The sequence below is a fragment of the Triticum urartu genome, chromosome 6A, assembly GCF_056163025.1.
Source record: "Triticum urartu cultivar PI428250 chromosome 6A, HENAU_Tu73, whole genome shotgun sequence".
Lineage (NCBI taxonomy): Eukaryota > Viridiplantae > Streptophyta > Magnoliopsida > Poales > Poaceae > Triticum > Triticum urartu.
This window is the reverse complement of record NC_141878.1, coordinates 66,515,471-66,542,431: the sequence shown is the minus strand read 5'-3', so window position 1 is coordinate 66,542,431 and position 26,961 is coordinate 66,515,471. Positions and strand designations below refer to the sequence as shown.

General features: G+C 45.0%; 2 protein-coding genes, 1 long non-coding RNA gene and 1 pseudogene across 4 annotated transcripts; 1 reads left to right on the top strand and 3 right to left on the bottom strand.

The window, feature by feature from the left end:
• Positions 1–704: 704 nt before the first annotated feature.
• LOC147963953 (uncharacterized) lies at positions 705–1,973 on the bottom strand. The gene is made up of 3 exons (XR_015609337.1): positions 1,540–1,973; positions 1,000–1,456; positions 705–809 (listed from the first exon to the last, which is right to left on the bottom strand). It is a non-coding gene; the product is annotated as an uncharacterized LOC147963953 (long non-coding RNA).
• Positions 1,974–2,519: 546 nt separating this feature from the next.
• On the top strand, positions 2,520–5,569 carry LOC125552496 (L-lactate dehydrogenase A). Its single transcript, XM_048716073.2, has 2 exons — positions 2,520–3,290; positions 4,926–5,569. The coding sequence occupies exons 1-2, from the start codon at positions 2,661–2,663 to the stop codon at positions 5,370–5,372; spliced, it is 1,077 nt and encodes a 358-aa protein (XP_048572030.1). The 5' UTR covers positions 2,520–2,660; the 3' UTR covers positions 5,373–5,569.
• A 1,017-nt stretch (positions 5,570–6,586) lies between these two features.
• LOC125516548 (cell division cycle 20.2, cofactor of APC complex-like) lies at positions 6,587–8,823 on the bottom strand (annotated as a pseudogene). Its single transcript, XR_015607228.1, has 5 exons — positions 8,768–8,823; positions 8,344–8,632; positions 7,968–8,237; positions 7,282–7,875; positions 6,587–7,005 (listed from the first exon to the last, which is right to left on the bottom strand). The product of XR_015607228.1 is annotated as a cell division cycle 20.2, cofactor of APC complex-like (transcript).
• Positions 8,824–12,061: 3,238 nt separating this feature from the next.
• LOC125554068 (putative F-box/FBD/LRR-repeat protein At4g03220) lies at positions 12,062–14,304 on the bottom strand. The gene is given in 3 exon segments (XM_087526593.1): positions 12,062–12,545; positions 12,762–12,935; positions 13,160–14,304. Coding segments are annotated over 3 exon segments (1,488 nt in total). The 5' UTR covers positions 14,180–14,304; the 3' UTR covers positions 12,062–12,251.
• Between the last annotated feature and the right edge of the window lie 12,657 nt (positions 14,305–26,961).

Genomic DNA, 26,961 nt, shown 5'->3' with positions numbered 1-26,961 from the left:
ATCGATAATATGATTTTCCATGTCACATTATTATGCTAACTGGGATTGTAGTAGAAACGGCATGATATCAGTACTATACTCCACTCTTTTTCCTGTTGGGAAGAACCACCTCTCCTATCCCATTCTCTGCATTTTCATATAGATAACCTTCAATTTTCTCTTTGTTCTTTCCATTTTATTTCAGTAGCTCCTTCAATTCATATGATTGGCTTTGTTTCATCGATGGACCCTAAGGTTAATGCATGAACTTGCTAAAATGTTCAGAATGACGCAGTTACTATATCTAATTCAATAGTAGTGCTTCTGCATTAACGTACATACCTATGGTATGGATGACTATTTACAAATCTGAGTCATAATCAACAGTGTTGTTAAATAATGGTTATAGTAACTTAATGTGCAGTTCACATGTACAAATTCGAACTCTTATGTTTTAGCTAGGATATGTATGCTAGTTAGGAAATCTTAAAGGAGAGCTGGTAAATATCAAGAGGCATATGCATACAACCGTAGATGATAATTTTTCTGAGAATAACAGGTTTTTCAGGTTGTTGTAGTTGAACAGGATTCATGCATATACTATCTTGCATCAACAGATTGTTCACATGTCGATTAAGAAGCACACGCAACAAGGATCGATAGGTTGACTAAAGAAGATTAGTTCGCGAAAACATACTGTGTCGTCGCTCAAGGTTTACCTGAAGGTGAGTGAGGTGGCCTGATCTGGTGAGAATCCACAAGAGGAGCTGAAGTGCTGCCGTGATGCGTAGATGGGAGAGAGCGGATCTTGCGGGCGAGGGAGCATATACCTGAGACAGAGCCAGATCGTCAAGTGTTTTCCTTTTCTGAAGATCCAAAAAACAACTTTAAGATTCTTTTTATGTAAACTTCCATGTGCCTTTGGAATAGCGAAGCAACACTACTTAACATAATAATCATGTTTCTCGGAAGATATTTTTAGGAAAGTAATAAAATTTACTCTTTTAACCAGTTTCTCACCTAGTGTAGAAGAGGCTGCGGATAGGAACCAAAAACCAAAATTAATGTCACTTCAATAGTTGTACCTCACATCCTGCATCACTATCAAAAACAACTATTAGATTTACCATAGACTGACCACTAAGAGAGGCCAAATATGATCATGAATGAATGACAAAACTGTATCTACCTTCTATAAACATCATTCATCTTAGCCTTGCTCATTCTCGGCTGATACGAAAAATTTAAATATTGATGCAGAATTTACTGAACCCTGAAAACAAACTAAAACAAACAACTGAAATCTAATACTCTACAGATGCTGGAATCATGGTTTTTACTACAAAAAAATGAATGCATTAACAAGCTAAGTATCTTGGTTTTAGCTACCAAACCAGAAAGGCGAGGTTGCAAAGTGGTCTTTGTCGCCTCTGCTGCCATCGTTGTAGGAACCCAGACCCATCCAAATCCTAGATGACTGAAAAAATGAATTAGGAGGACATGAATTAGAGGGAGGAGCTCACACAAGGAATTGCAATCAAAAGGGAGGCAGAAGTAAACCTAGTTGTGCTCTGGTGGGAGAGGCGGGTCGTGGGGAGAGGCCGATATTCTGTATCTGCGCCAGGCTACTCCCTCCTCCTCGCCCTGCAACCCACCATATTCCACCATTATCGCATCAAAATCTGCTTCACCGAAACTCCCCTTGGCCATCGCCTTCCCGTCCGTCGCGGCAACCACCGGCTGCAGCTCTCCGGGTCTGCTTCACCGAAACTCCCCTTCGCCATCGCCTCCCTGTCCGTCCACCGGCTACAGCTCTCCGGGTTCATCCCTCCCTGCCTGGAACCGGAGGCAGGGAAGTAGGAGAGGAAGGAAAGGAAGAGGTGCTGAAGGCGGAGGGGGCGAGGCGGCCGTGAGGGACGGGAAAGAGGAGGAGGCGGCGGCGGCATGGAGAAGAGGAGTCGGATGAGAAGGGAGAGAGACGAGATATTTTCTCTCGCAGCCTCTCGCAGCGGACGTGTACCCTTTTTCTCTCGCTGCCCGCTCGCTCTCGCTGCCCGCTTGCTAACTGTTCATAGCCGGCGTGGATGGCTTGGTCGTGACTAACAACCCCTTCATCCTTTATAAGGTAAATGGCTGCGCATGTTCTGGTGCTTTACTCCTTGCTTTTGCTTCTTCTCTCTTCCTTTCCTCTTCTTTTTGACTGAAGCACCAGGCTCCTCTACAAGAGACCGCTAGCCTCTGCAAGCAGCACTTTTTTTCTCTCTCTCGTCATGCATCCGACGTGGAACAGCGGGGCAGCACTCCAGCGTAGAGCATTGGCCATGCCCTAATGTGGGCTTGAGGTGGCGACTCGCGAGGCGGTACGCCGACGCGGAAGTCGGCCGGTAGGCATTGTCCAGCACAACTGCCCGAGTAAAATAATCCCGGTTTGGAGTACTTTTCTTCCTGTCCTTGATAAAGTGAAGTCCCAAACCACGAGTAGTCAAAACCGGTAACCGATAAGCGGTTTCACTTTCCCAGGATTCGCTTATAAACTCATTGGCCATTCCCATTCCATTCCCCACCAAGAACAAGTTCAAGTTCAAGTTCATCGTCCGATCCCAATCCCGGCCCCGCATTTGTTCTTCCGACCAGCATCCCATCCCATCCCATCCCATCCCCTCCCCACCCCGTCGAGGAGGATGCACAAGGCGTCGTCGCTGTCGGAGCTGGGCTTCGACTCCGGCGGCGCGTCATCGGGCTTCTTCCGGCCCGTGGCCGACGGCTGCCCGCCGGCCACCCCGACCTCCTCCGCCGCCCCGCACCGCCGCCTCACCAAGGTCTCCGTCATCGGCGCCGGCAACGTGGGCATGGCCATCGCGCAGACCATCCTCACCCAGAACCTGGCCGACGAGATCGCGCTCGTCGACGCGCTCCCGGACAAGCTCCGCGGCGAGGCGCTCGACCTGCAGCACGCCGCCGCCTTCCTCCCGCGCGTCCGCATCGTCTCCGGCACCGACGCCGCCGTCACCAGGAACTCCGACCTCGTCATCGTCACGGCGGGGGCCAGGCAGATCCCCGGCGAGACCAGGCTCAACCTGCTGCAGCGGAACGTCGCCCTCTACCGCAAGATCGTGCCGCCCGTCGCCGAGCACTCCCCCGAGGCGCTGCTGCTCGTCGTCTCCAACCCCGTCGACGTGCTCACCTACGTCGCATGGAGGCTCTCCGGCTTCCCCGCCAGCCGCGTCATCGGCTCCGGCACCAATCTCGACTCCTCCCGCTTCAGGTTCCTCATCGCCGAGCACCTCGACGTCAACGCGCAGGACGTGCAGGTAATACTTGTAACTCACTCCTGAATCCATCCTTCAATCCATCCATGAATCTCTGATTATTCATTAGGCTGGTCACAATGGGCAAGAACGTAGTCTAGTAACTTACACACTTTCTTAGATTATAGACGATGTTACTACCTCCACAGTGGGTAGTAACATGTAACAATGTATTTATTAGGTTATAGACTCGTTGTTTTTTGGAGTATGTGATGTTCCGGTAACTTAGCTAGTTACCACAAGCACCTCTCTTTTCATTAAATATGTGACACAGAAGCAAAATTGTATTGGAGTGTGTGATGTTACTCCTAAGTTCCTCCCCATTGTGACCAGCCTTAGCTCCATCGAGCTAGCTCGTCGCGGGATTGGACAGTGGAGTCAGTACTCACTAATCAGTCAGTAGGGTGATGCCACGCGGCGGTGGCGCCGTGGGAGCATGTGCCTCTCCTTCACTGGTCTAACCATGCGACACTGTCCATTAGTATAGCTCAGTGTCGACATTCAGTAGTGCGTATATTGTATTTTTCCGAACGGCCAGGCTTGTTGATCACTTTTGGATCATGTGTTTTGTGGATCGATACCTACTACTTTGTCCATATGTTTAATTAACTATGGGATGACTGGGTAAGTGCGGTAGTTGGAAATTATTGTGACATTTGAAACTAGATAACAACTTCAGTAAACTTGGGTTCGGTTCAGTATCGATCGATGTTTGATTTTACAGAATTAGTAACCATGAAAGAGGATTTTTGACGTGCAATCTTTCATGTTGTTTTTCCCCCGAACAAGCTAGACTTTCTTAGTTTGTCTGGTAGGTGGATAATCACTCCTAGATCATGTGTTTGGTGATCGATAGCTACTCTGTTCATATCAGTACAGTAATTACATCGACATTTGAAACTAGATAACAGATTTACTAAATGGAACTTCTATTCAGCATGGGTGATCGTGGTATCTACAAAAGTAAATAAATGGACAGTATGACAGCATTTGCCATCACTTTACTTAAAATAGCATTAAATTGATTTATAGTAACAGTACGTATCAAAGATGACTTGCAGGTGAAATCTACTTAAGAACATTACGCAATTTTTTTGGTGGAAATGGTACGTAACTGAAAAATGTGATGTTACTTGAAGGCAAAGAAACCGTCTTTTAATTCCTAATGTGTGTGTGTGTGTGTGTGTGTGTGTATATATATATATATAGTATGACGAAATCAAATACCATATGGTATAGTGTTATTCTTTAAGTTCAGTCTTGTTTTGTACACAATTCGCAAGTGTTTACTGAATTTGATTACGAAAACGCCGAATTGAGATAAACCTATAATGCATCAATATCACATAGAATATTTACCTATCGGTATCATGCTATAAATATCTCTTTTCAGAAAGAATTTGAGTACTTATGTATGGTACCCAACTCCCTAGTAATGTGATGGGAGTACCAGTGTAATCTGAGAATTCTGAACCTAGAGATGAGTTTCTGTCCCTCCGAGAAAATTAATCAACATTGGATTGAATGTGTTGAAGACTGAATTTTTATCACAGTTGGAGAATGATGCATGCTCGTTGATAATAGACTACTGGAAATGATCCCTAACTAACCAAGCAGATATAACGGGTCCCTGTGCAGGCATACATGGTGGGTGAGCACGGCGACAGCTCGGTGGCGATCTGGTCGAGCATCAGCGTGGGCGGGATGCCGGCGTTCAAGTCGCTGCGCGACAGCCACCGGAACTTCGACGAGGCGGCGCTGGAGGGGATCCGGCGCGCCGTGGTGGGCGGCGCCTACGAGGTGATCGGCCTCAAGGGGTACACCTCTTGGGCCATTGGCTACTCTGTCGCCAGCCTCGCTGCTTCCCTCCTCCGCGACCAGCGCCGCGTGCACCCTGTCTCTGTCCTTGCCTCGGGCTTCCATGGCATCTCAGACGGCCACGAGGTGTTCCTCAGCCTGCCCGCCCGCCTTGGCCGCGGCGGCATCCTCGGCGTCGCCGAGATGGACCTCACCGAGGCCGAGGCCGCGCAGCTCCGCCGCTCCGCCAAGACGCTCTGGGAGAACTGCCAGCTCCTCGACCTCTGACGGAGGAATGCCAGTTGATCTACATCTACTTACTGTAAAATCCTGGAGCGTTTACAAGAACTCTACTGCTATATGTTGCTCTGTTGCTGCTGCGGCCACAAGAATGCTTGTGTAATTTTGGAGTGTTTTCTTAGGGATGATTTAGTAATGTAACGCTTCTTAATTTCATGAAATAAAATGCGACTTGTTTGCCAGCATTGCTAGATGATGGATCTTGGATGGTGTAGAGCATCTAGGCTTCTACAGAAGCCAATAAACCATCTATTGGGCTCATTGTAGTTTAGGCAGCAAGGTATGAAGATGCTCTTAGATTATTGACCCTAATAGATACTCCGGGAGGTACTAGTATAGGATCTCACATTAGATGAGACCAACCCAGATATGCATCTCCAAATAGGGCAACATGAAGCATGAAAGAATTGATACTAATTTTGCACCCAATCTGCAAGTTGAGCCATCACTAAAAGCAAAAATACACAACTATTACTTTTTCAAGAACACACAAGCTGTGTCTTTTGTATTAAGAGGCCAAAGCCAAGAGGGAATAACAGAGTTTTTACAGAGATCAACAAGGATAGGAAATGTGGCAACAGTGCACACATCCCTCCACCGGGACCAAAACTGCAGAGATCATCCACCTCCACCAAGCCACCTGGGCTCACTCTGGCAGCCCTCCGCAGCTCGAATTCATCCTTAACGCGCTTGGTGACTAGTGATGGCATAACCGCATCCTTAACACTCTCGGACGACACATGCTTTGGAGACGCTGCATAGTTCAAGTCGCTCTCAGTGGAGGAGCCATGGAATGTTACCATCATCCTTTTGAGAACTGTTGCCCGGCTGAATAACCGTTTCAAACGAGCGACCTCATGCTCAGTTCCTGCAAAGCCCAAGATCCGTACTTCTTCAAGGCAGCTCAGCCTGAGTTCTTCGGTTTTCCAGTTTGGTGGCCGATCACATATACAACCTAAGGATCAGATCAGATCCTCCAACATTTGAAGCTGAAAACATCTAACCTGAAGGTAAAGCTTTGCTCCAATTTTGCTAGGCTAGATTTCTGGTGGGAATATCCAAGTTCCATTGCAGAAGCAAGTTGTATTTCCTGTAAAGAATAACATGATCAAATAGTGGTCACAGAACATGATAGCTTCAAGTTGTATAAAGAAGGCAACCAAAAGAGAAGCACCTCCAGGCCTCTCACATGTCAACAGCAAAACCAGAGTCAGTAGGAAACATCACAAGATAGTTTGAGAGGCAACAGTTCGAATTCTCTCGGACGACACATGCTTTCGAGACGGTGCATAGTTCATTACAAAAAATACTATATATCACCGACATCTGTTATGTATAATACATCAAACTGGTCTTGACGTTCATCTGGATCAATGTAAAAGTAGCAACTAATATAAGTTACGGGCATACTGAAGTGGACGGTTTTGAAGTTTGGGGGTTTGGATATTAGACTTTGGTGGTAGTTCAGAGTTATAATATCGACTTCTCTCTAGCGGATGTGATTATAACAATTGAACGTTCCCCTGTAGACTGTAGCCTTCGGAGCATCAGAAGTCCCAAAGACGTTCCAGAACCGCAGTTCCTCATCTGCCGCAGCAGATGCCACTGTGCAACCATCAGAGTTAGGCGATAGAATTTGCTCTGTGTATTGCCTTGGATGCGGACTGTACAATTTATACAAGAAGTTACAAGGGAGCCCGAACTAGGTGGCACGCAGGCCTGGGCGAGGGCTCAGATCCTAAAGATCAGGAGCGGACTAGAGTACACATACATGAGTTTATACAATACATGTTAACAATCAGGGCTCTGCAAAGGTCAACAAAAGACAACCATAATTAGCCATCTGTGCACACAATATGTGTCAACTTAGCTACAAAAAAGCATAGGGAGCAAAGATTACCTGGGCCATGTAGAGGACAGGGTAAGCATGGCCATTGAGTTCAGCCATCTTAACCATCGACGGGTACTTCCATAGGGCGAGCTGATTCTGCGTGAAACCATGCGAGCTCAACAGCTCTCTGTCATTCTTGTTCTAGAGCAGTGCACACACTTGTGACCCAGTGTCAACAGAGTTAAGGCATGCGCCAGTGTGTGTGTTCCAAAACTTGATGCATCTGTCACCTACGCCACCGCCGGATGCCAGCAGGTTGCTCTGAAATGGGCACCATGCAAGCCCCTTCACGGCAGCCAAGTTGTCGTCAAGCCTGTGTAACCATTGGGTGCGACCTGTAGATTGTGCAGACGATGCCATAGACACATCCCATATGTGGAGGAGGCTGTCGTTCCCACCACTGGCCAACCTCTTCCCTGATCCTGACCACGTAAGTCCACACACCTCCTGGTGGTGCCCATGGTATGTCTGCACGGCATGGTTCCTAATCCTCATATCATTGTTCACAATCTTGCCGTCCATATCACCAGCGGTCAGGATGTTGTTGTTCCATGCCAGTGAACCAACTCTCGACTCATGCACACCTTGCAGCGTTCTCCGCTGCAGAATGAAAATAATGATCAGCGACTAAACATAAAAATTATGCTGCTAATAAAATAAAGCATCAACAGGAGAGGCCAAAAAGGACCTACCAGTCGGTTAGAGGTGGAATCCCAGAGCTGGACAGCTGAGGAGTCGAGGCCAATAGCAACGTGGCGGCCATCAGGAGCCCAGCTAACACTAGTGACAGGGCCATCGTCCTCATCAACGGTAACGAGCTCAGACGTCGAGCCACTTGAGGCGTCCCAAAGGTATACCGTGTTGCCCAGTGCAATCGACAGCACATTGGCGCTCCCCCAGTCCAGCAGGTTAAGGCAGTAATCATCAACGAGGCCTGGCGCATCCAGCATCCTCTCTGGGGACTTCATCATGAGGTTTACATTGTACATAGATAGAGTCAGTAATCATGACCAATCAGCACTAAAACTGGAACACCAATGAGCACCACCACAGCAAAGAGTGCCGTACCTGAGGGATGTATCGACGCTGCCTCGCCGGTTTGTCCTGGATGGAAGCCGCATCGGCACGCAGCTCCGCGAGGAAGTTGTTGGCAGGCTCAGGCGGCCTGTTCTGGAAAGCGAGGATCCTGGTGCGGTTGTTGAGCAGCTTCTCGGGTAGCAGTCTCCGATACGCCTCCTTGGCCGGTGACGGCGGCGTCGCCACGTTCTCCTTGTCCTTCCTCGGCTCCGTCAGAAGGTAGTGCGCCATGTCCATGTGCATCGCTGACCTGTTGGGGATGAACCTGTTACCTGTCGCCCTGGAAAGCAAGAAGGTTTAGCACCCGTTCAGTCAGGCATTTCGTCGAACGGCCTCCACGCACAGGGCGTGGGCAAAAAGGGGGGGGGGGGGGGGGGGGGGGGGGGACGCGATCGAGAGAGAACTCACGTAGCGCTTGACGGCAGGGCTGCCGGACGGCGAGCATAGCGACGGCATGTAGGGGCTGGAGCCGGCCTCCTGGAGAGGCGGCCACGGTGACGGACATCGCCCGCTACTCCTCTCCGGTGATGACATGTCGGTCAGCATCATCAAGAACGGCAAGAAACAGCAATCGTATTGATAAAAACAGGATTAGAGCAAACAGAGCGATTAAATTCCACCGGGAAATCGACCAGAAACCGTAAGCCAAATCGATTCAAGAAACGAGATCCTGGAGACTAGCACACGCGCGGACGAGATTCAAGAAACGGGACAGGGGACCAGCAACCAAACGGGCGTTGAGCGCGAGGCGGATCCTGGAGACCGGGGGGCGGGTGGATGTGGATTGCTTGGCGGCAGAAGAGTAAATTCTGGTACGGGAGGAGGCGAAGAAGAAGAAAGGGCGCGAAAAATAGTCGTTTTCTCTCGCTAGCACCCGCACGGCAATTCCTAAACGGCGCCTTAAGCGCCCGTTTTAGGTGTTAAGGCAAACGGGCGCACACCCCCTTCTCTATGCGGGCCGGCCCATTTCGTTTTTTTCCTCCTCTTTATCGAGCGCAGTGGGAATTGAACCGTGACTTGCTGGTCTTATGCACATTGCGCTAGCCACCACAGCCACCGCGCCTTTTGAGTCTCTCATCAGTTTTTTACTTCTTTTCTTGTTTCTTGTTTCTTTTTCGTTTTCTTAGTTTTTCCTGGAAGAGTTTCGTTCGGTTTTTTATTTTTCTTTTATTTTTTCGCTTTTCTTAGAACTGTTTTTGTTACGTTTATATTTTTTTTCATTTTTTTCTAAATACGTGAACATTCTCTTCAAATTTCTGAACTTTTCCCAATTCCATGAATTTTTTTTCATATTAGATGAACTTTTATCAAATTCAACGAACTTTTTTTTTGGAATATGATAAAAAAATCAAACGCGGTGAACTTTTTTTGAAATCCAGGAATTTTTTTGAATTTCGGTGAACTTTTTTTCAAATTCGATGAACTATTTTTGAAATTTGGTGAACTTTTTGTCAAATTCGATGAACTAATTTTCAAATTTGATGAACCTTTTTCAAGGTCGATGAACTTTTTTTAAATTTGCGAACTTTTTTTGTAGTTTATGGAAAAAAGAAACCGATGAACTTTTTCAAATCAGTAATTTTTTTCAAATTCGATGAACTTTTTTTAAATTCATGAACTATTTTCGAAGTTTGTCAACTTTTTTCCAAAACCGATGAACTATTTTTTCAATTTAATGAACTTTTGTTCAAAATTGATGAACTCTTTTCAAAATATTCGATGAACTTTTTTCAAAATCGATGAACTCATTTTTAAAACCGATGTTTTTTCCAAGTCGATGAACTTTCTTCAAAACCGATGAACTCTTTTCAAAACCGATGAACTCTTTTTAAAAACCGATGATTTTTTTTCAAAATCGATGAACTCTTTTTCTTTTTTTTCAAAATGGATGAACTCTTTTTCTTTTTTTTTCAAAATGGAAGGACTTTTTTCAAAATCAATGCTGTAATCAATGGACTTTTTAGATAAATCTATGAAATTTCTAAATATTGATGATCTTGTTTTCAAATTTACCTTTTCTTTTTTCAAAATAATTTATATTGGTTTTACTAAAGAAAACGTTAACTAGGACTGTTTTTGTGTGATTGTACTGAAGAGCTAGCCCGGTGTTGTGGTAATGGCATCAAACCACAAATTATGTGGTTCTGGGTTCGAATCCCAGCAAACCCTTGTTTACATTTAGGTTTTTTTTTTCCTTCGCGTCTGCTTTGTTTACTCGGTTGGCAGGCCGGCCCGCTACGCGGTCGCTAGCGAGCGCCTGAAGCGCTGGTTAGGAGCTCCCCACCCGCACCGCGTAACGCCCACGCGAATCGTTTTTTTTTTTTTGAGGGGGATCGTGTCGGGTTTCCTATTCACAGAGCGTTCTGGGCCAATGGCAGATTTTTTTCCTTGTATGTTTCTTTTCCTTTTTAAAAAAGTTCAGAAATTTAAAATATTGTTTTAAAATTGCAAAATATTCATACTTTGGAATCTTGTTCACAAATTGAAAAAACGTTAGCGTTTTTCTAAAAGAGTTCGGTAATTTTGAAAAAGTTTGCATTTTCCAAAAGATTATCAGAATTTCAAAAAGTTCGTGTTTTCAAATCCGGTGCACTAATTCAAAAAATATTCGTATTATCAAAATGTATCTGGAAATTTTCATATATGTTCACCTTTTCAAAAAACGTTCAGGATTCAATGTTTTTCCATTTTTCAAAATTTGTTCGAAGATTCCGAAATTGTTCATATTTTCAAAAAAAATGGAGTTTTGAAAAATGTTCAAATTTTCAGAAAAAATCCCTTTTCCAAATTTTGTTCATGAATATATAAAATGGTTACATTTTTTCAACCATTTTCAGATTTACAAAAATGTTCCCGTTTCAAAAATTGTTCACAAATTCAAAAAATGTTTGCCTTTTTCAGAAATTTGTTCAGAATTTCAGAAAATGTTTCTGTTTTTCAAATTTTGTTCCAAAATTTTAAAAAAAGGTCCGTTTTTTGGAAAAAATATACGGGAATCATCAAGAACAAGAGTCGTATTGAATCAAACAAGGTTAGGGCAAATAGAGCGATTCAATTCGACCAGGAAGTCAACAAGAAACCGTAAGTTGAGTAACGCAGGCAGAGAAATAGTACATCAAACCAGCTTGGTAAAATGATCGCCAGCAACAGGTGCGGACCCTAAACGCGGAGAAGATTCTACCAAAAAAAGATGGCAAGATTAGCAGCACGGACGAGCCAAAGGATCGATCGATCTGAGACTAGCATCTGTATGTTGAATTCTGAAAGTTTGCCATCTAAAATTCTACGATACTCGCATATCTTTTTTCTTATGTGCCAAATTCTGAAAGTTTGCACTTTCAACAAGATGTCGGCAGTCAGCTAGGGATCACAAGCAAGAGAGGGGAATTTCGTCGGTTCCTTCTCGAGGAACTGCATCTTGCGGGTGAGATGCACTGGAGCTCATTGCTGGACCTTGTCCCCCAAGCTGGAGTGCAAGGGGACATTGCCTGAGCTTATCAAGATCTTACCCTCATAATATGTGTTATTTCTTGGAGAGTCGATTCTATTTTTCTATAAAGAATAATCATGCTTAGAGGATGGTCCATCTAAGTGCTATCATTTATGCAAATTCCTACTCTATGAAGTTCACTCGTGCCCCAAATGTGCATCCAGCATGGAAACAAGTTACCCCCTCTGATCCATATTAATCGACACAGATACAGTTCAGTGCCACAAATACTAGAACACAAGCTAGTAGAGATAAATAAGTTAAAGAGTTCAGTCTCACCAATACTGGAACAAGCTACTCCAGTTAAACAAGCTAAACGAGTTCGCTCTCGCAAAAGTAAAGTTGCTCCACTTGATAACTAGTGCAAGCGAACAGGGTTGGTGTAGAACATAACAGTATGAAACCTTGTTCAAGATGGAGCACTACATGGTAATATGCATATACATATTTCTGGTCTGGAGAAGCTTAGTAACAGCTGCTGTAGCTCTTTTCCCTTTCTCTCAGTGATGGAGCCATGGAATGTTACCATCATCCTTTTCAGCGATGTTGCCCAGCTGAATAGCCGTTCCAGAAAAGCGACTTCATGTTCAGTTCCTGCAAAGCTCAAGATCTGTACTTCTTCGAGCCAGATCAGCCCGAGTTCTTCGGTTTTCCAGTTTGGTGGCTGATCGCATATGCAACCTGAGAAGCAACCGGTTTGTGCCTGAAAGAAGGGGGGGGGGGGGGGGGGGTCAGCTTAGGAGAGACCAAGTGATAAAGTTTGTAACCTGTAACCTGCTTCTAATTGGTGCGGTGAAACTAGCAGCTCAAGGCTAATTGGTGCTTAATTAGAAAAACAAATATGTATTGACATATTGCTTTATGCGACTTTCTGGTAACTGAAGTATCATGAGATTAAAAAAATTAAGGAGTGCATTACCGGCAGTTGGCAAGAAAATCTGATCTTGAGTATTGTCAAACGAGAGCACATCCTGAGAAGATGGAATGAGCTGGGTCCAAAGGAATGTCCACATGAAAATATATCTAGGGTCAAGTAGTCAACGTCGGGGAGCCTTGTCATGTCTTCCATCAAGTATTTGTGGTTACCTATGACCTGCAAGTTCAAAGGGAGTCACAAAAAGGTTGTAAATACTAAGTAGTTTGATGAGGACACAAACAAACGTCGCTTCTCCTATAGTGTGCTTTTTCTTTTCTTTTGCAGACAGATATACGAAATGACACATTCCCCAAGTTGAAGTAAGTATGAATTGCTTGCCTCGTTATCTATCGACTCGACAATGATGTAATAAAAACACAAACAAGAGTGAACTCACACACTCACCGGCGATAGGCAAGGCAGAGGCGGAGAGCAGCAAGACGCTCAAAGCGCTGCAGAATGCCAATGCAACAACGGTTGTGTGGAGCAATGCAATCTGATCCAGATACCATGATGATTCCAGCGACAAGGCGTCGGAGATGTGGTGGCATCTCACCAAGCTGGACAGAGCTAGGAACGAAATCACACATCCATTCGAGCTTCTCCAGGAGAGGGGCTGAGATCCTGGCTACTGGTTGACTTGGATTCAGTGCATATGCTACATTGGTAAAGCACCATCTCACTCTCAAGAACTGGAGCAACGGCGCGACGACGGTGAGCTGCTGCATGTCGCGCAGATCCGACAGCTGCAGCTGCAGGAGGGACCTGGAGTGGATCCTGAAGCTGCCCAGACCGCGGGCGCTCTGGACGAAGAGAACCTTCAAGCATGGGCAGCGCGGGGAGGAGACGGCGTCGCCGAGGCTGCACTGCCCGTACACGAGGATGCCGACCAGCATGAGGATTTGGAGCCGGGCGAACACCCCGGATGGCGGCAGGACGAGGCGGAGAAACGAGAACTCGAGTACGACGGAGGTGGCTCGCCGGAAGCAAGGGAGCAGGATGGCCCCTCTCTGTTCGGGCTCCAGCGCCGCCCGGACCTCGGCCTCGCCCTCGTGCCACACCACCCGGAGGTGCATGGAGCCGGAGAGGCGGCGCGCGGCGATGGGGAGCCAGACCGCCAGGTACTCGACGGAGGCCTCTCGGGTGGCAACCTGGATGTCGCGGAGGTCCAGCGCTTCGTGGGCGGCGAGGGCGGGGACTATGCGGTGGTGCTGGATGCCGTCGGCGAAGGCGAGCTCCGGGAGGAGGGGCCAGAGGCAGCGCCACCGGCGGGCGAGGACGCTGGCCCGGGCGGCGGCCGCGGCGTCGCGGAGCTTGACGAGGATGCTGACGAGCACGTCGTCTGGAAGCGCGCTGAGGCGGTCCTCGCCGCCTGCTCCGGCGTCGGAATCCCGACGCCCGACGCTGTGACCCGCCCCCATGGAATTGCAGGTGGCGGGGGAATGGGGAATGGACCGGAGACGCCGGATGCCGGATGCCGGCGGAGGAATCCCCACTCGCAACTGCTGCGAGCTCGATTTGGGGGCTAGGGTATTTGGATGCCACCTTTTTTCTTTTTTCTTTTTTGAGAATTTGGGTATTTTCTGTTAATAAACAAGGTGAAAGACTTTTCACTTTCATAAGAAATGAATTAAGGCCAACAGAGTCACCCGGTCAATTAGCGAAAACCGGTCATAACCTGTTGACCAAGGGCGTGTTTGGTTGCTTTCACTGCCGGGCCTGGCTCAGAGGAAAAAAACGAGCCAGACTGAGCAGGTCCTGGGTGAGAGAAAACGAAGCCAAAAACGTAGATGTCAACTTGATTGGTTGCCTGCATTAGGAGGTCTTGTCATCGAGATGCAATTTTCACCTAGCGTTTGGTTGCATACATGCATATGACTAGAAGTTAACAAGTACACTTAATAGCGACCTAGTTTGGCCTCATTTCCTCAAACACGTTGAGTGCGCCGTCGAATTGGCCGGCACCGGAGCTTGACGGGGCAGCTCATCGTAGAAGCCGTGCGCCACCTCCATCTCCAGGCAACACCGCTCGAACACCGCCGCCTCCGACCACGGCCCCTCGCGGCTGTCCTTGAGCTCAGCTCCCAGTACACCACGTAGTGCCCCGGGATGGTCGTCGCGTCCGCCTAGCTCGTGTACTCCACGATGCTCGCGCCGTAGAGCGCCAGCAGCCTGGCCGCCCGCTCCAGCGCTCGGCAAGAGGCGGGCAGGAGGCGCTGGCGGGGCGGGCGCGGACGCGAGCGCTGCGGTGGGGAGGAGGCAGCGGCCACGACGCGGTGGCCCGCTGGGGGAGGAAGCCATCAGGCAAAGCTGCTGCAGCAGGGCGCCGCCCCGGGCGTGAGGGGCTCCACCCCTGGTGGCGCACGAGCGAGGAGACGAGGCGGAGCGAGGGGGGCAGCCGGTGTGCTTGCTAGTAGCGGGCAGAGCAGCGCGGTACGCGGCGGAGCGGGCGCCCGGGAGCGGAGTGGCCATGGCCTCGGGTGTGAGGCGCGTGTGCAGGGGAGGCGAGGCAGGGAAGCAGGTGGCGAGACAACGCGAGGCGCGGCAGCAGTCGGCGCGGCCAACCGACGGGCAGGCGCGGTGGCGCGGGGCCGTCCTGCGGGCGCGCGAGGAGGGGAGCGGCCGAGCTGCAGGGGGCTGAGCGGGGTTGGAGCAGCAGGGCAGGAGGCGGTCGGGCGCGATGCACACGCGCGCGGACGACGACGGAGCTCTTCCCGTCGGAGACCTGCTTGGAGACGCTCGCGTGGGCGTCACCGTGGTGCTCCCAGCCGCGCTCGGCGTGCTTGTGCGGCACTGGCTCGCCCAGTGTGCTGCCGCAGCGGCGGGCGAACGATGGTGGCTCCCGGCGGTGGCGGCGCGCGCATGCCGCGCGGCACGTTCGGGAGTGATCCCCGGACATACTTCCGCGACCTCCGTGCAAAGAAGCACCTGCTCCCATGACGGACGGGATCGCATTGGAGTAGAGGAAGAGAGAGGGATTGAGGATTAGGGAGAGATGGGGGGATTAACCCGAGACACACGTCTCCAGAGAGCCACCCATGTGCGCCTGGAAGCATCGCTCGGCCTGGCTCTCGGGACACTGCCGATTCAGCCGTTCCCAACGGGCCAGGCCCAAGGGTGCTTTTAACCGTGCTTGATAACCCACAAGTATAGGGGATCAATTGTAGTCTCTTTCGATAAGTAAGAGTGTCGAACCCAATGAGGAGCTAAAGGCAGAACAAATATTCCCTCAAGTTCTATCGACCACCGATACAACTCTACGCACGATTAACATTCGCTTTACCTAGAAGAAGTATGAAACTAGAAGTACTTTGTAGGTGTTGTTGGATATGTTTGCAAGATAATAAAGATTACGTAAATAAAAAGTAGGGGCTGTTTAGATAAAGAAACAATAAAATAAATATAGCGAGTGTGGAAAAGTGGTGGTAGGAGTTGCGAAATTGCCCGTAAGCAATTGACTACTTTACTAGACCGATAACAAGTTTAATGTGGGAGAGGCCACTGCTAGCATGTCATCCCTGACTTGGAATTCTATGCACTTATGATTGGAACTATTAGCAAGCGTCCGCAACTACTAACGTTCATTAAGGTGAAACCCAACCATAGCATTAAGATATATTGGTCCCCCTTCAATCCCATATGCATCAATTTCTATGCTAGGTTGAAGCTTCTGTCACTCTTGCCCTCCAATACATAGTCCTATCAACATACAACTAACCCTATGGTGTGATCCACGCGCGCGCTCATATGATGGGCACCAAAGGACATCAACATAACCACAAGCAAATTAAATCAATCATAGCAATTCATCAACCACCGCTAGGACAACGAAAATCTACTCAGACATCATAGGATGGCATAAAGCACCATGTTCAAGTAGAGGGTATAGCGGGTTGCGGGAGAGTGGACCGCTATAGATAGAGGGGGAAGGTGATGGAGATGTTGGTGAAGATGGCGGAGGTGTTGGAGTAGATCACGGTGATGATGATGATGGCCACGGCAGCGTTCCGGCGCCACCGGAAGAGAAGGGGAGAGGGGGCCCCTTCGTCTTCTTCTTCCTTGACCTCCTCCCTAGATGGGAGAAGGGTTTCCCCTCTGGTCCCTGGCCTTCATGGTATGGGATGGGCGAGAGCCCCTCCGAGATTGGATATGTCTCTCTGTCTCTCTCTGTTTCTGCGTTCTGTTCTGCTGCCCTTTCACCGTTTCGTATATATATATGGAGATCCGTAACTCCAATTGGACCGAAACCTTCGCCATGATTTTTTACCAAAAAATAGCTTTCTTGCGGCCGAAGAAGGGCATCAACCGCCTTACGGGCGACCCACGAGGGTCAGGGGCGCGCCCAGGGGGGCAGGCACGCCCCCTGCCTCGTGACCACCTCGGGCACCGTCTCTCCTGGATTTTTCTTTCGGGATTCTCCAAATATTCCAAAAATATTCTCCGTCCATTTTTATCCCGTTTGGATTCCGTTTGATATGGATATTCTGCGAAACATAAAACATGCAATAAACAGGAACTGGCACTGGGCACTGGATCAATATGTTAGTCCCAAAAAATAATATAAAAAATTGCCAAAAGTATATGAAAGTTGTAGAATATTGGCATGGAACAATCAAAAATTATAGATACGACGGAGACGTATCAGCATCCCCAAGCTTAATTCCTGCTCGTCCTCGAGTAGGTAAATGATAAAAAAAGATAATTTTTGATGTGGAATGCTACCTAGCATAATCTTGATCACATATCTAATCATGGCATGAATATTAAGACACGAGTGATTCAAAGCAATAGTCTATCGTTTGACATAAAAACAATAATACTTCAAGCCCACTAATAAAGCAATCATGTCTTTTCAAAATAACAAGGCCAAAGAAAGTTATCCCTATAAAATCATATAGTCTGGCTATGCTCCATCTTCACCACACAAAATATTCACATCATGCACAACCCCGATGACAAGCCGAGCAATTGGTTCATACTTTTTAACGCGCTTCAGCATTTTCAACCCTTACGCAATACATGAGCGTGAGCCATGGATATAGCACTATAGGTGGAATAGAATGGTGGTTGTGGAGAAGACAAAAAGGAGAAGATAGTCTCACATCAACTAGGCATATCAACGGGCTATGGAGATGCCCATCAATAGATAGCAATGTGAGTGAGTAGGGATTGCCATGCAACGGATTCACTAGAGCTATAAGTATATGAAAGCTCAAACTGAAACTAGTGGGTGTGCATCCAACTTGCTTGCTCATGAAGACCTAGGGAATTTGAGGAAGCCCATCGTTGGAATATACAAGCCAAGTTTTATAATGAAAAATTCCCACTAGTATATGAAAGTGATAACTCAAGAGACTCTCTATATGAAGAACATGGTGCTACTTTGAAGCACAAGTGTGGTAAAAGGATAGTAACATTGCCCCTTTTTTGAATGGGCTTCTTTGGCCCCCTTTTTTATTTAGGCTTCTTTGGCCTCTCCTTTCTTGGGGGGAAATGCTCTAATAATGATGACCATCACACTTTTATTTACTTACAACTCATTATTACAACTTGATATCTAGAACAAAGATATGACTCTATATGAATGCCTCCGGCGGTGTACCGGGATGTGTAATGATCTAGCATAGCAATGACATCAAAAAACGGACAAGCCATGAAAACATCATGCTAGCTATCTTACGATCATGCAAAGCAATATGACAATGAATGCTCAAGTCATGTATATGATGATGATGAAAGTTGCATGGCAATATATCTCGGAATGACTATGGAAATGCCATGATAGGTAGGTATGGTGGCTGTTTTGAGGAGAAGGTATATGATGGGTTTATGGTACCGGCGAAAGTTGCACGATACTAGAGAGGCTAGCAATGATGGAAGGGTGAGAGTGCGTATAATCCATGGACTCAACATTAGTCATAAAGAACTCACATACTTATTGCAAAAGTTTATTATCCCTCGAAGCAAAGTACTACTACGCATGCCCCTAGGGGGATAGATTGGTAGGAAAAGACCATCGCTCGTCCCCGGCCGCCACTCATAAGGAAGACAATCAATAAATACCTCATGCTCCGACTTTGTTAGATAACGGTTCACCATACGTGCATGCTATGGGAATCACAAACCTCAAACAAGTATTTCTACTAATCCACAACTACCCACTAGCATGACTCTAATATCACCATATTTATATCGCAAAACTATTGCAAGGAATCAAACATATCATATTCAGTGATCTACAAGTTTTATGTAGGATTTTATGACTAACCATGTGAATGACCAATTCATGTCATCTCTCTAAATAGATATAAGTGAAGCAAGAGAGTTTAATTCTGTCTACAAAAGATATGCCCACGCTCTAACAAATATAAGTGAAGCAAAAGAGCATTCTACAAATGGCGGTTGTCTATGTAAAGAGAAACAGGCAATCCAAACTTCAAATGATATAAGTGAAGCACATGAAGCATTCTATAAAGCCATACTCAAAATATATAAGTGAAGTGCATAGAGCATTCTGTAAATAAACCAAGGACTGCCTCATACCAGCATGGTGCATAAAATAAAAATGAAAACTAAATGCAAAATACGCTCCAAGATTGCACATATCGCATGAACGAAACGAATCCGAAAACATACCGATACTTCTTGAAGAAAGAGGGGATGCCTTCTGGGGCATCCCCAAGCTTAGACGCTTGAGTATCCTTAAATGTTTACTTGGGGTGCCTCAGGCATCCCCAAGCTTGAGCTCTTGCCTCTCTTCCTTCTTCTCACATCGAGACCTTCTCGATCATCGAACACTTCATCCACACAAAACATCAACAGAAAGCTCGGTAAGATCCGTTAGTATAATAAAGCAAATCACTACTCTGAGTAATGTTGAAAACCAATTAATATTTTGTTTTTGCATTATATCTACTGTAATATAACTTTTTCATGGCTTAATCCACTGATATTAATCGATAGTTTCATCAAAGCAAGCAAACTATGCACCAAAAACAGAATCTGTCTAAAACAGAACAGTCTGTAACAATCTGAACATTCACCATACTTATGATACTTGAAAAATTCTACCAAAATTAGAAAAAATAAACAATTTGTATAGGAAGAAAGTTCAAAAAGAATCAGAACCGTTTGACGTTCCAACTAAAAATTTAAAATCACGCACTACAGCCAAAATTTCTGTCCTGCACCGTACAAACCATCAAGCAAATGTAAACATCCTAAAGGCAAACCTTGGCACATTATTTTTATAATACAATGGAATTGTACAAGGGGATAATTATTTTTGTTGAAAAGTTTCTGTAATCAAGATTCACAAAGTTGCCGTGAGCATGAACAAAGTTCAAGGAGCTCTCCCACTTCAACAATGCTTGTCTTTCTCACTTTCACTTTCCTTTTTGAAAAAGTTTTGGGTTCCCCTCTTTATTTTTGTTGTTTTTAAACTATATAAAAGCACTCAACAGAAATAAATGACTCTCTAAAACTTCCGGGTTGTCTCCCTAGCAGCACTTTCTTTAAAGCCATTAAGCTAGGCATATAGTGCTCAAGTAATGAATCCACCCGAATCCCAAGGTATATCAAAGCCAATTTTACTTAACAATGATTTGTAATTTAGTAGTGAGCACAAAGAAACATATATCATGTAACTACGAAGTTTAACTCTCTTCCTATGCATCGACATGTCATAAAAGAACAATTCATGCACACATAGTAAAGGCCAATGCATAGTATAAACAGTTTCTTGCAATTTTATCATATTTGAAACATAGAGAGGTGGAGATATAGTTCCTCTCTCATAATAATTGCAAGTAGGAGCAGCAAGCACATGCATATTATATTCATCAAAATCATCATGTGCAACGGTATAATGCAACCCATCAATATAATTCTTAATAAGGGTAAACTTCTCCGATATAATGTAGTCGGGAGAATTCAAAAAGATAATAGGACTATCATGTGTGGGTGCAATAGCAACAATTTCATTTTTAACATAAGGAACTATAGCAAGTTCATCTCCATAAGCATAATTCATATTGGCATCTTGGCCACAAGCATAGCAAGCATCATCAAAAAGGGATATTTCAAAAAAAAAAATCAACGGGATCATAGCAATTATCATAGCATTCATCCTTCGATAAGCATGAAGGGGAATTAAACAATGTATGAGTTGAAGAGTTACTCTCATTAGAAGGTGGGCACGGGTGATCAATCCGCTCTTCCTCCTTTTGTTCTTCGCTCTCTTCCTCATCTTTTTCATCCAATGAGCTCACATGTTCATTAACTTCTTCTTCCATAGATTCCTGCATAATATTAGTCTCTTCTTCGACAACGGAGACTTTCTCAATAAGCGCATTAATATAGGAATTATATTCATAATTATCATAGCAATATTTTAGGATAGCTAAATTTTCAGGCCTATAAACATCATCATCAAAAGCTTCATACTTTTCAAAGAAAGATTCAATTTCATAAGCACCCTTAAAAGCAACAAATTCTTCTATTTGTTCCACATCATAGTAATCATATATACCATTAGCATAAGAAGCTAAGGTTTCATTATCATTAAATTTGCATGAAAAGGGAAGGTGTGGAGCCTTCATCCTAGAGCAACAAGTATAATCATAACTCAAGCATACTTGCTGAGCATACCACTTCAATATATAAATTTGATCCCATGATAGTTTCCCTTTTTGTGTCAAGCGATAATCCCTAAAGTATTCACGTTGATCCAATGTTACTCCCATTACCAAATTGAATGGGGTTTTCTCTGGATTATCAAAATAGTACATAGTTTCTGTCACATAACGAGCATCGAGGGTTTTAGGAGGTTCCTCATCTCCATGAGTAGCAAGTACACCTAATTTGTTTGGTATTTCGTGTTCCATATCCATAACTAAAGATAGAGAACAACTAAGAACAGCAAATAAAAATTACTTAGTAATAAAGCAAACAAGCACACACGAGAATATTCTGTTGGGGAACATAGTAATTTCAAAAATTTCCTACGCACACGCAAGATCATGGTGATGCATAGCAACGAGAGGGGAGAGTGTGATCTACATACCCTCGTAGACCGACAGCGGAAGCGTTATGACAATGCGGTTGATGTAGTCGTACGTCTTCACAGCCCGACCAATCAAGCACCGAAACTACGGCACCTCCGAGTTCTAGCACACGTTCAGCTCGATGACGATCCCCGGACTCCGATCCAGCAAAGTGTCGGGGAAGAGTTCCGTCAGCACGACGGCGTGGTGACGATCCTGATGTTCTACTGTCGCAGGGATTCGCCTAAGCACCACTACAGTATTATCGAGGACTATGGTGGAAGGGGGCACCGCACACGGCTAAGAGAACGATCTTAGAGATCAACTTGTGTGTCTAGGGGTGCCCCTGCCCCCGTATATAAAGGAGCAAGGGGAGGAGGCCGGCCGGCCCCTATTGGCGCGCCAGGAGGAGTCCTCCTCAGAGGGGGAAGGAAGTGGGGAGGGAGAAGGAAAGGGGGGCGCCGCCCCCCCTCTCCTAGTCCAATTCGGACCAGGGGGAAGGAGGCGCGCGGCCCACCCTGGCTGCCCCTCTCTCTCTCCACTAAGGCCCATATGGCCCATTACTTCTCCCGGTAGGGTTCCGGTAACCCTCCGGCTCTCCGGTTTTCTCCGAAATCACCCGGAACACTTCCGGTGTCCGAATATAGCCGTCTAATATATCAATCTTTATGTCTCGACCATTTCGAGACTCCTCGTTATGTCCGTGATCACATCTGGGACTCCGAACTAACTTCGGTACATCAAAACTCATAAACTCATAATATAACTGTCATCGAAACCTTAAGCGTGCGGACCCTACGGGTTCGAGAACAATGTAGACATGACCGAGACACGTCTCCGGTCAATAACCAATAGTGGAACCTGGATGCTCATATTGGCTCCTACATATTCTACGAAGATCTTTATCAGTCAGACCGCATAACAACATACGTTGTTCCCTTTGTCATCGGTATTTTACTTGCCCGAGATTCGATCGTCGGTATCTTAATACCTAGTTCAATCTCGTTACCGGCAAGTCTCTTTACTCGTTCCGTAATACATCATCTCACAACTAACTCATTAGTTGCAATGCTTGCAAGGCTTATGTGATGTGCATTACCGAGAGGGCCTAGAGATACCTCTCCGACAATTGGAGTGACAAATCCTAATCTCGAAATACGCCAACCCAACATGTACCTTTAGAGACACCTGTAGAGCTCCTTTATAATCACCCAGTTACGTTGTGACGTTTGGTAGCACACAAAGTGTTCCTCCGGCAAACGGGAGTTGCATAATCTCATAGTCATAGGAACATGTATAACTCATGAAGAAAGCAATAGCAACATACTAAATGATCGGGTGCTAAGCTAATGGAATGGGTCATGTCAATCACATCATTCTCCTAATAATGTGATCCCGTTAATCAAATGACAACACATGTCTATGGTTAGGAAACATAACCATCTTTGATTAATGAGCTAGTCAAGTAGAGGCATACTAGTGACGTTTGGTTTGTCTATGTATTCACACAAGTATTATGTTTCCAGATAATACAATTCTAACATGAATAATAAACATTTATCATGATATAAGGAAATACAATAATAACATTATTATTGCCTCTAGGGCATATTTCCTTCAGTCTCCCACTTGCACTAGAGTCAATAATCTAGTTCACATCGCCATGTGATCTAACATCAATAGTTCACATCTTTATGTGGTTAATACCCATAGTTCACATCGATATGTGACCAACACCCAAAGGGTTTACTAGAGTCAGTAATCTAGTTCACATTGCTATGTGATTAACACCCAAAGAGTACTAAGTTGTGATCATGTTTTGCCTGTGAGAGAAGTTTAGTCAACGGGTCTGCCATATTCAGATCCGTAAGTATTTTGCAATTTTCTATGTCTACAATGCTCTGCACGGAGCTACTTTAGCTAATTGCTCCCACTTTCAATATGTATCCAGATGAAGACTAAGAGTCATCCGGATCAGTGCCAAAACTTGTATCGACGTAACCCTTTTACGACGAACCTTTTGTCACCTCCATAATTGAGAAACATATCCTTATTCCACTAAGGATAATTTTGACCGCTGTCCAGTGATCTACTCCTAGATCACTATTGTACTCCCTTGCCAAAATTAGTGTAGGGTATACAATAGGTCTGGTACACAGCATGGCATACTTTATAGAACCTATGGCCAAGGCATAGGGAATGACTTTCATTCTCATTCTATTTTCTGCCGTGGTCGGGCTTTGAGTCTTACTCAATTTCACACCTTGTAACACAGGCAAGAATTATTTCTTTGACTGTTCCATTTTGAACTACTTCAAAATCTTGTCAAGGTATGTACTCATTGAAAAAAAAACTTATCAAGCGTCTTGATCTATCTCTATAGATCTTGATGCTCAATATGTAAGCAGCTTCACCGAGGTTTTCTTTGAAAAAATCCTTTCAAACACTCCTTTATGCTTTGCAGAATAATTCTACATTATTTCCGATCAACAATATGTCATACACATATACTTATCAGAAATGCTGTAGTGCTCCCACTCACTTTCTTGTAAATACAGGCTTCACCGCAAGTCTGTATAAAACTATATGCTTTGATCATCTCATCAAAGCGTATATTCCAACTCCGAGATGCTTGCACCAGTCCATAGATAGATCGCTGGAGCTTGCATATTTTGTTAGCACCTTTAGGATTGACAAAACCTTCTGGTTGTGTCGTATACAACTCTTCTTTAATAAATCCATTAAGGAATGCAGTTTTGTTTATCCATTTGCCGGATTTCATAAAATGCGGCAATTGCTAACATGATTCAGACAGATTTAAGCATAGATACGAGTGAGAAACTCTCATCATAGTCAACACCTTGAACTTGTCAAAAACCTTTTCGCGACAATTCTAGCTTTGTAGATAGTAACACTACTATCAGCGTCCGTCTTCCTCTTGAAGATCCATTTAATCTCAATGTCTCGCCGATCATTGGGCAAGTCAATCAAAGTCCATACTTTGTTCTCATACATGGATCTCATCTCAGATTTCATGGCCTCAAGCCATTTCGCGGAATCTGGGCTCATCCTCGCTTCCTCATAGTTCGTAGGCTCGTCATGATCTAGTAGTATGACTTCCAGAACAGGATTACCGTACCACTCTGGTGCGGATCTCACTCTGGTTTACCTACAAGATTCGGTATTAACTTGATCTAAAGTTACATGATCATCATCATTAGCTTCCTCACTAATTGGTGTAGTAGTCACAGGAACAGATTTCTGTGATGAACTACTTTTCAATAAGGGAGAAGGTACAATTACCTTATCAAGTTCTACTTTCCTCCCACTCACTTCTTTCAAGAGAAACTCCTTCTCTAGAAAGGATCCATTCTTAGCAACGAATGTCTTGCCTTCGGATCTGTGATAGAAGGTGTACCCAACAGTCTCCTTTGGGTATCCTATGAAGACATATTTCTCCGATTTGGGTATGAGCTTATCAGGATGAAACTTTTTCACATAAGCATCACAACCCAAAACTTTAAGAAACGACAACTTTGGTTTCTTGCCAAACCATAATTCAGATTGTGTCGTCTCAACGGATTTAGATGGTTCCCTTAATGTGAATGCAGCTGTCTCTAATGCATAACCCCAAAACGATAGTGGTAGATCGGTAAGAGACATCATAGATTGCACTATATCCAATAAAGTACGGTTATGACGATCAGACACACCATTACATTGTGGTGTTCCAGGTGGCGTGAGTAGTGAAACTATTTCACATTGTTTTAACTGAAGGCCAAACTCGTAACTCAAATATTTTACTTCTGCGATCATATCGTAGAAACTTTTATTTTTGTTACGATGATTCTCCACTTCACTCTGAAATTCTTTGAACTTTTCAAATATTTTAGACTTGTGTTTCATCAAGCAGATATACCCATATCTGCTCAAATCATATGTGAAGGTCAGAAAATAACGATACCCGTCGCGAGCTTCAACACTCATCGGATCGCATACATCAGTATGTATTATTTCCAATAAGTCAGTTGCTCGCTCCATTGTTCCGGAGAACGGAGTCTTTAGTCATCTTGCCCATAAGGCATGGTTCGCAAGCACCAAGTGATTCATAATCAAGTGATTCCAAAATCCCATCAGCATGGAGTTTCTTCATGCGCTTTACACCAATATGACCTAAACGGCAGTGCCACAAATAAGTTGCACTATCATTATTAACTTTGCATCTTTTGGTTTCAATATTATGAATATGTGTATCACTAAGATCGAGATCCAATGAACCATTTTCATTGGGTGTGTAACCATATAAGGTTTTATTCATGTAAACAGAACAACAATTTATTCTCTTACTTAAATGAATAACCGTATTACAATAAACATGATCAAATCATATTCATGCTCAACGCAAACACCAAATAACACTTATTTAGGTTCAACATTAATCCCGAAAGTATAGGGAGTGTGCGATGATGATCATATCAATCTTGGAACCACTTCCAACACACATCGTCACTTCACCCTTAACTAGTGTCTGTTTATTCTGCAACTCCCGTTTCGAGTTACTAATCTTAGCAACTGAACTAGTATCAAATACTGAGGGGTTGCTATAAACACTAGTAAAGTACACATCAATAACATGTATATCAAATATACTTATGTTCACTTTGCCATCCTTCTTATACGCCAATCACTTGGGGTAGTTCCGCTTCCAGTGACCAGTCCCTTTGCAGTAGAAACACTTAGTCTCAGGCTTAGGACCAGACTTGGGCTTCTTCACTTGAGCAGCAACTTGCTTGCTGTTCTTCTTGAAGTTCCCCTTCTTCCCTCTGCCCTTTTCTTGAAACTAGTGGTCTTGTCTACCATCAACACTTGATGTTTTTCTCGATTTCTACCTTCGTCAATTTCAGCATTACGAAGAGCTTGGGAATCGTTTCCGTTATCCCTTGCATATCATAGTTCATCACGAAGTTCTACTAACTTGGTGATGGTGACTAGAGAATTCTGTCAATCACTATCTTATCTGGAAGATTAACTCCCACTTGATTCAAGCTATTGTAGTACCCAGACAATCTGAGCACATGCTCACTAGTTGAGCGATTCTCCTCCATCTGTTAGCTATAGAACTTGTTGGAGACTTCATATCTCTCAACTCGGGTATTTGG

Bases quoted from the DNA above. Each gene is read 5' to 3' on its own strand.
- LOC125552496 (XM_048716073.2), top strand. From the start codon at position 2,661: ATGCACAAGGCGTCGTCGCTGTCGGAGCTGGGCTTCGACTCCGGCGGC. The intron at 3,291-4,925 runs GTAATACTTGTA...GTCCCTGTGCAG, and splicing joins TCAACGCGCAGGACGTGCAG to GCATACATGGTGGGTGAGCA.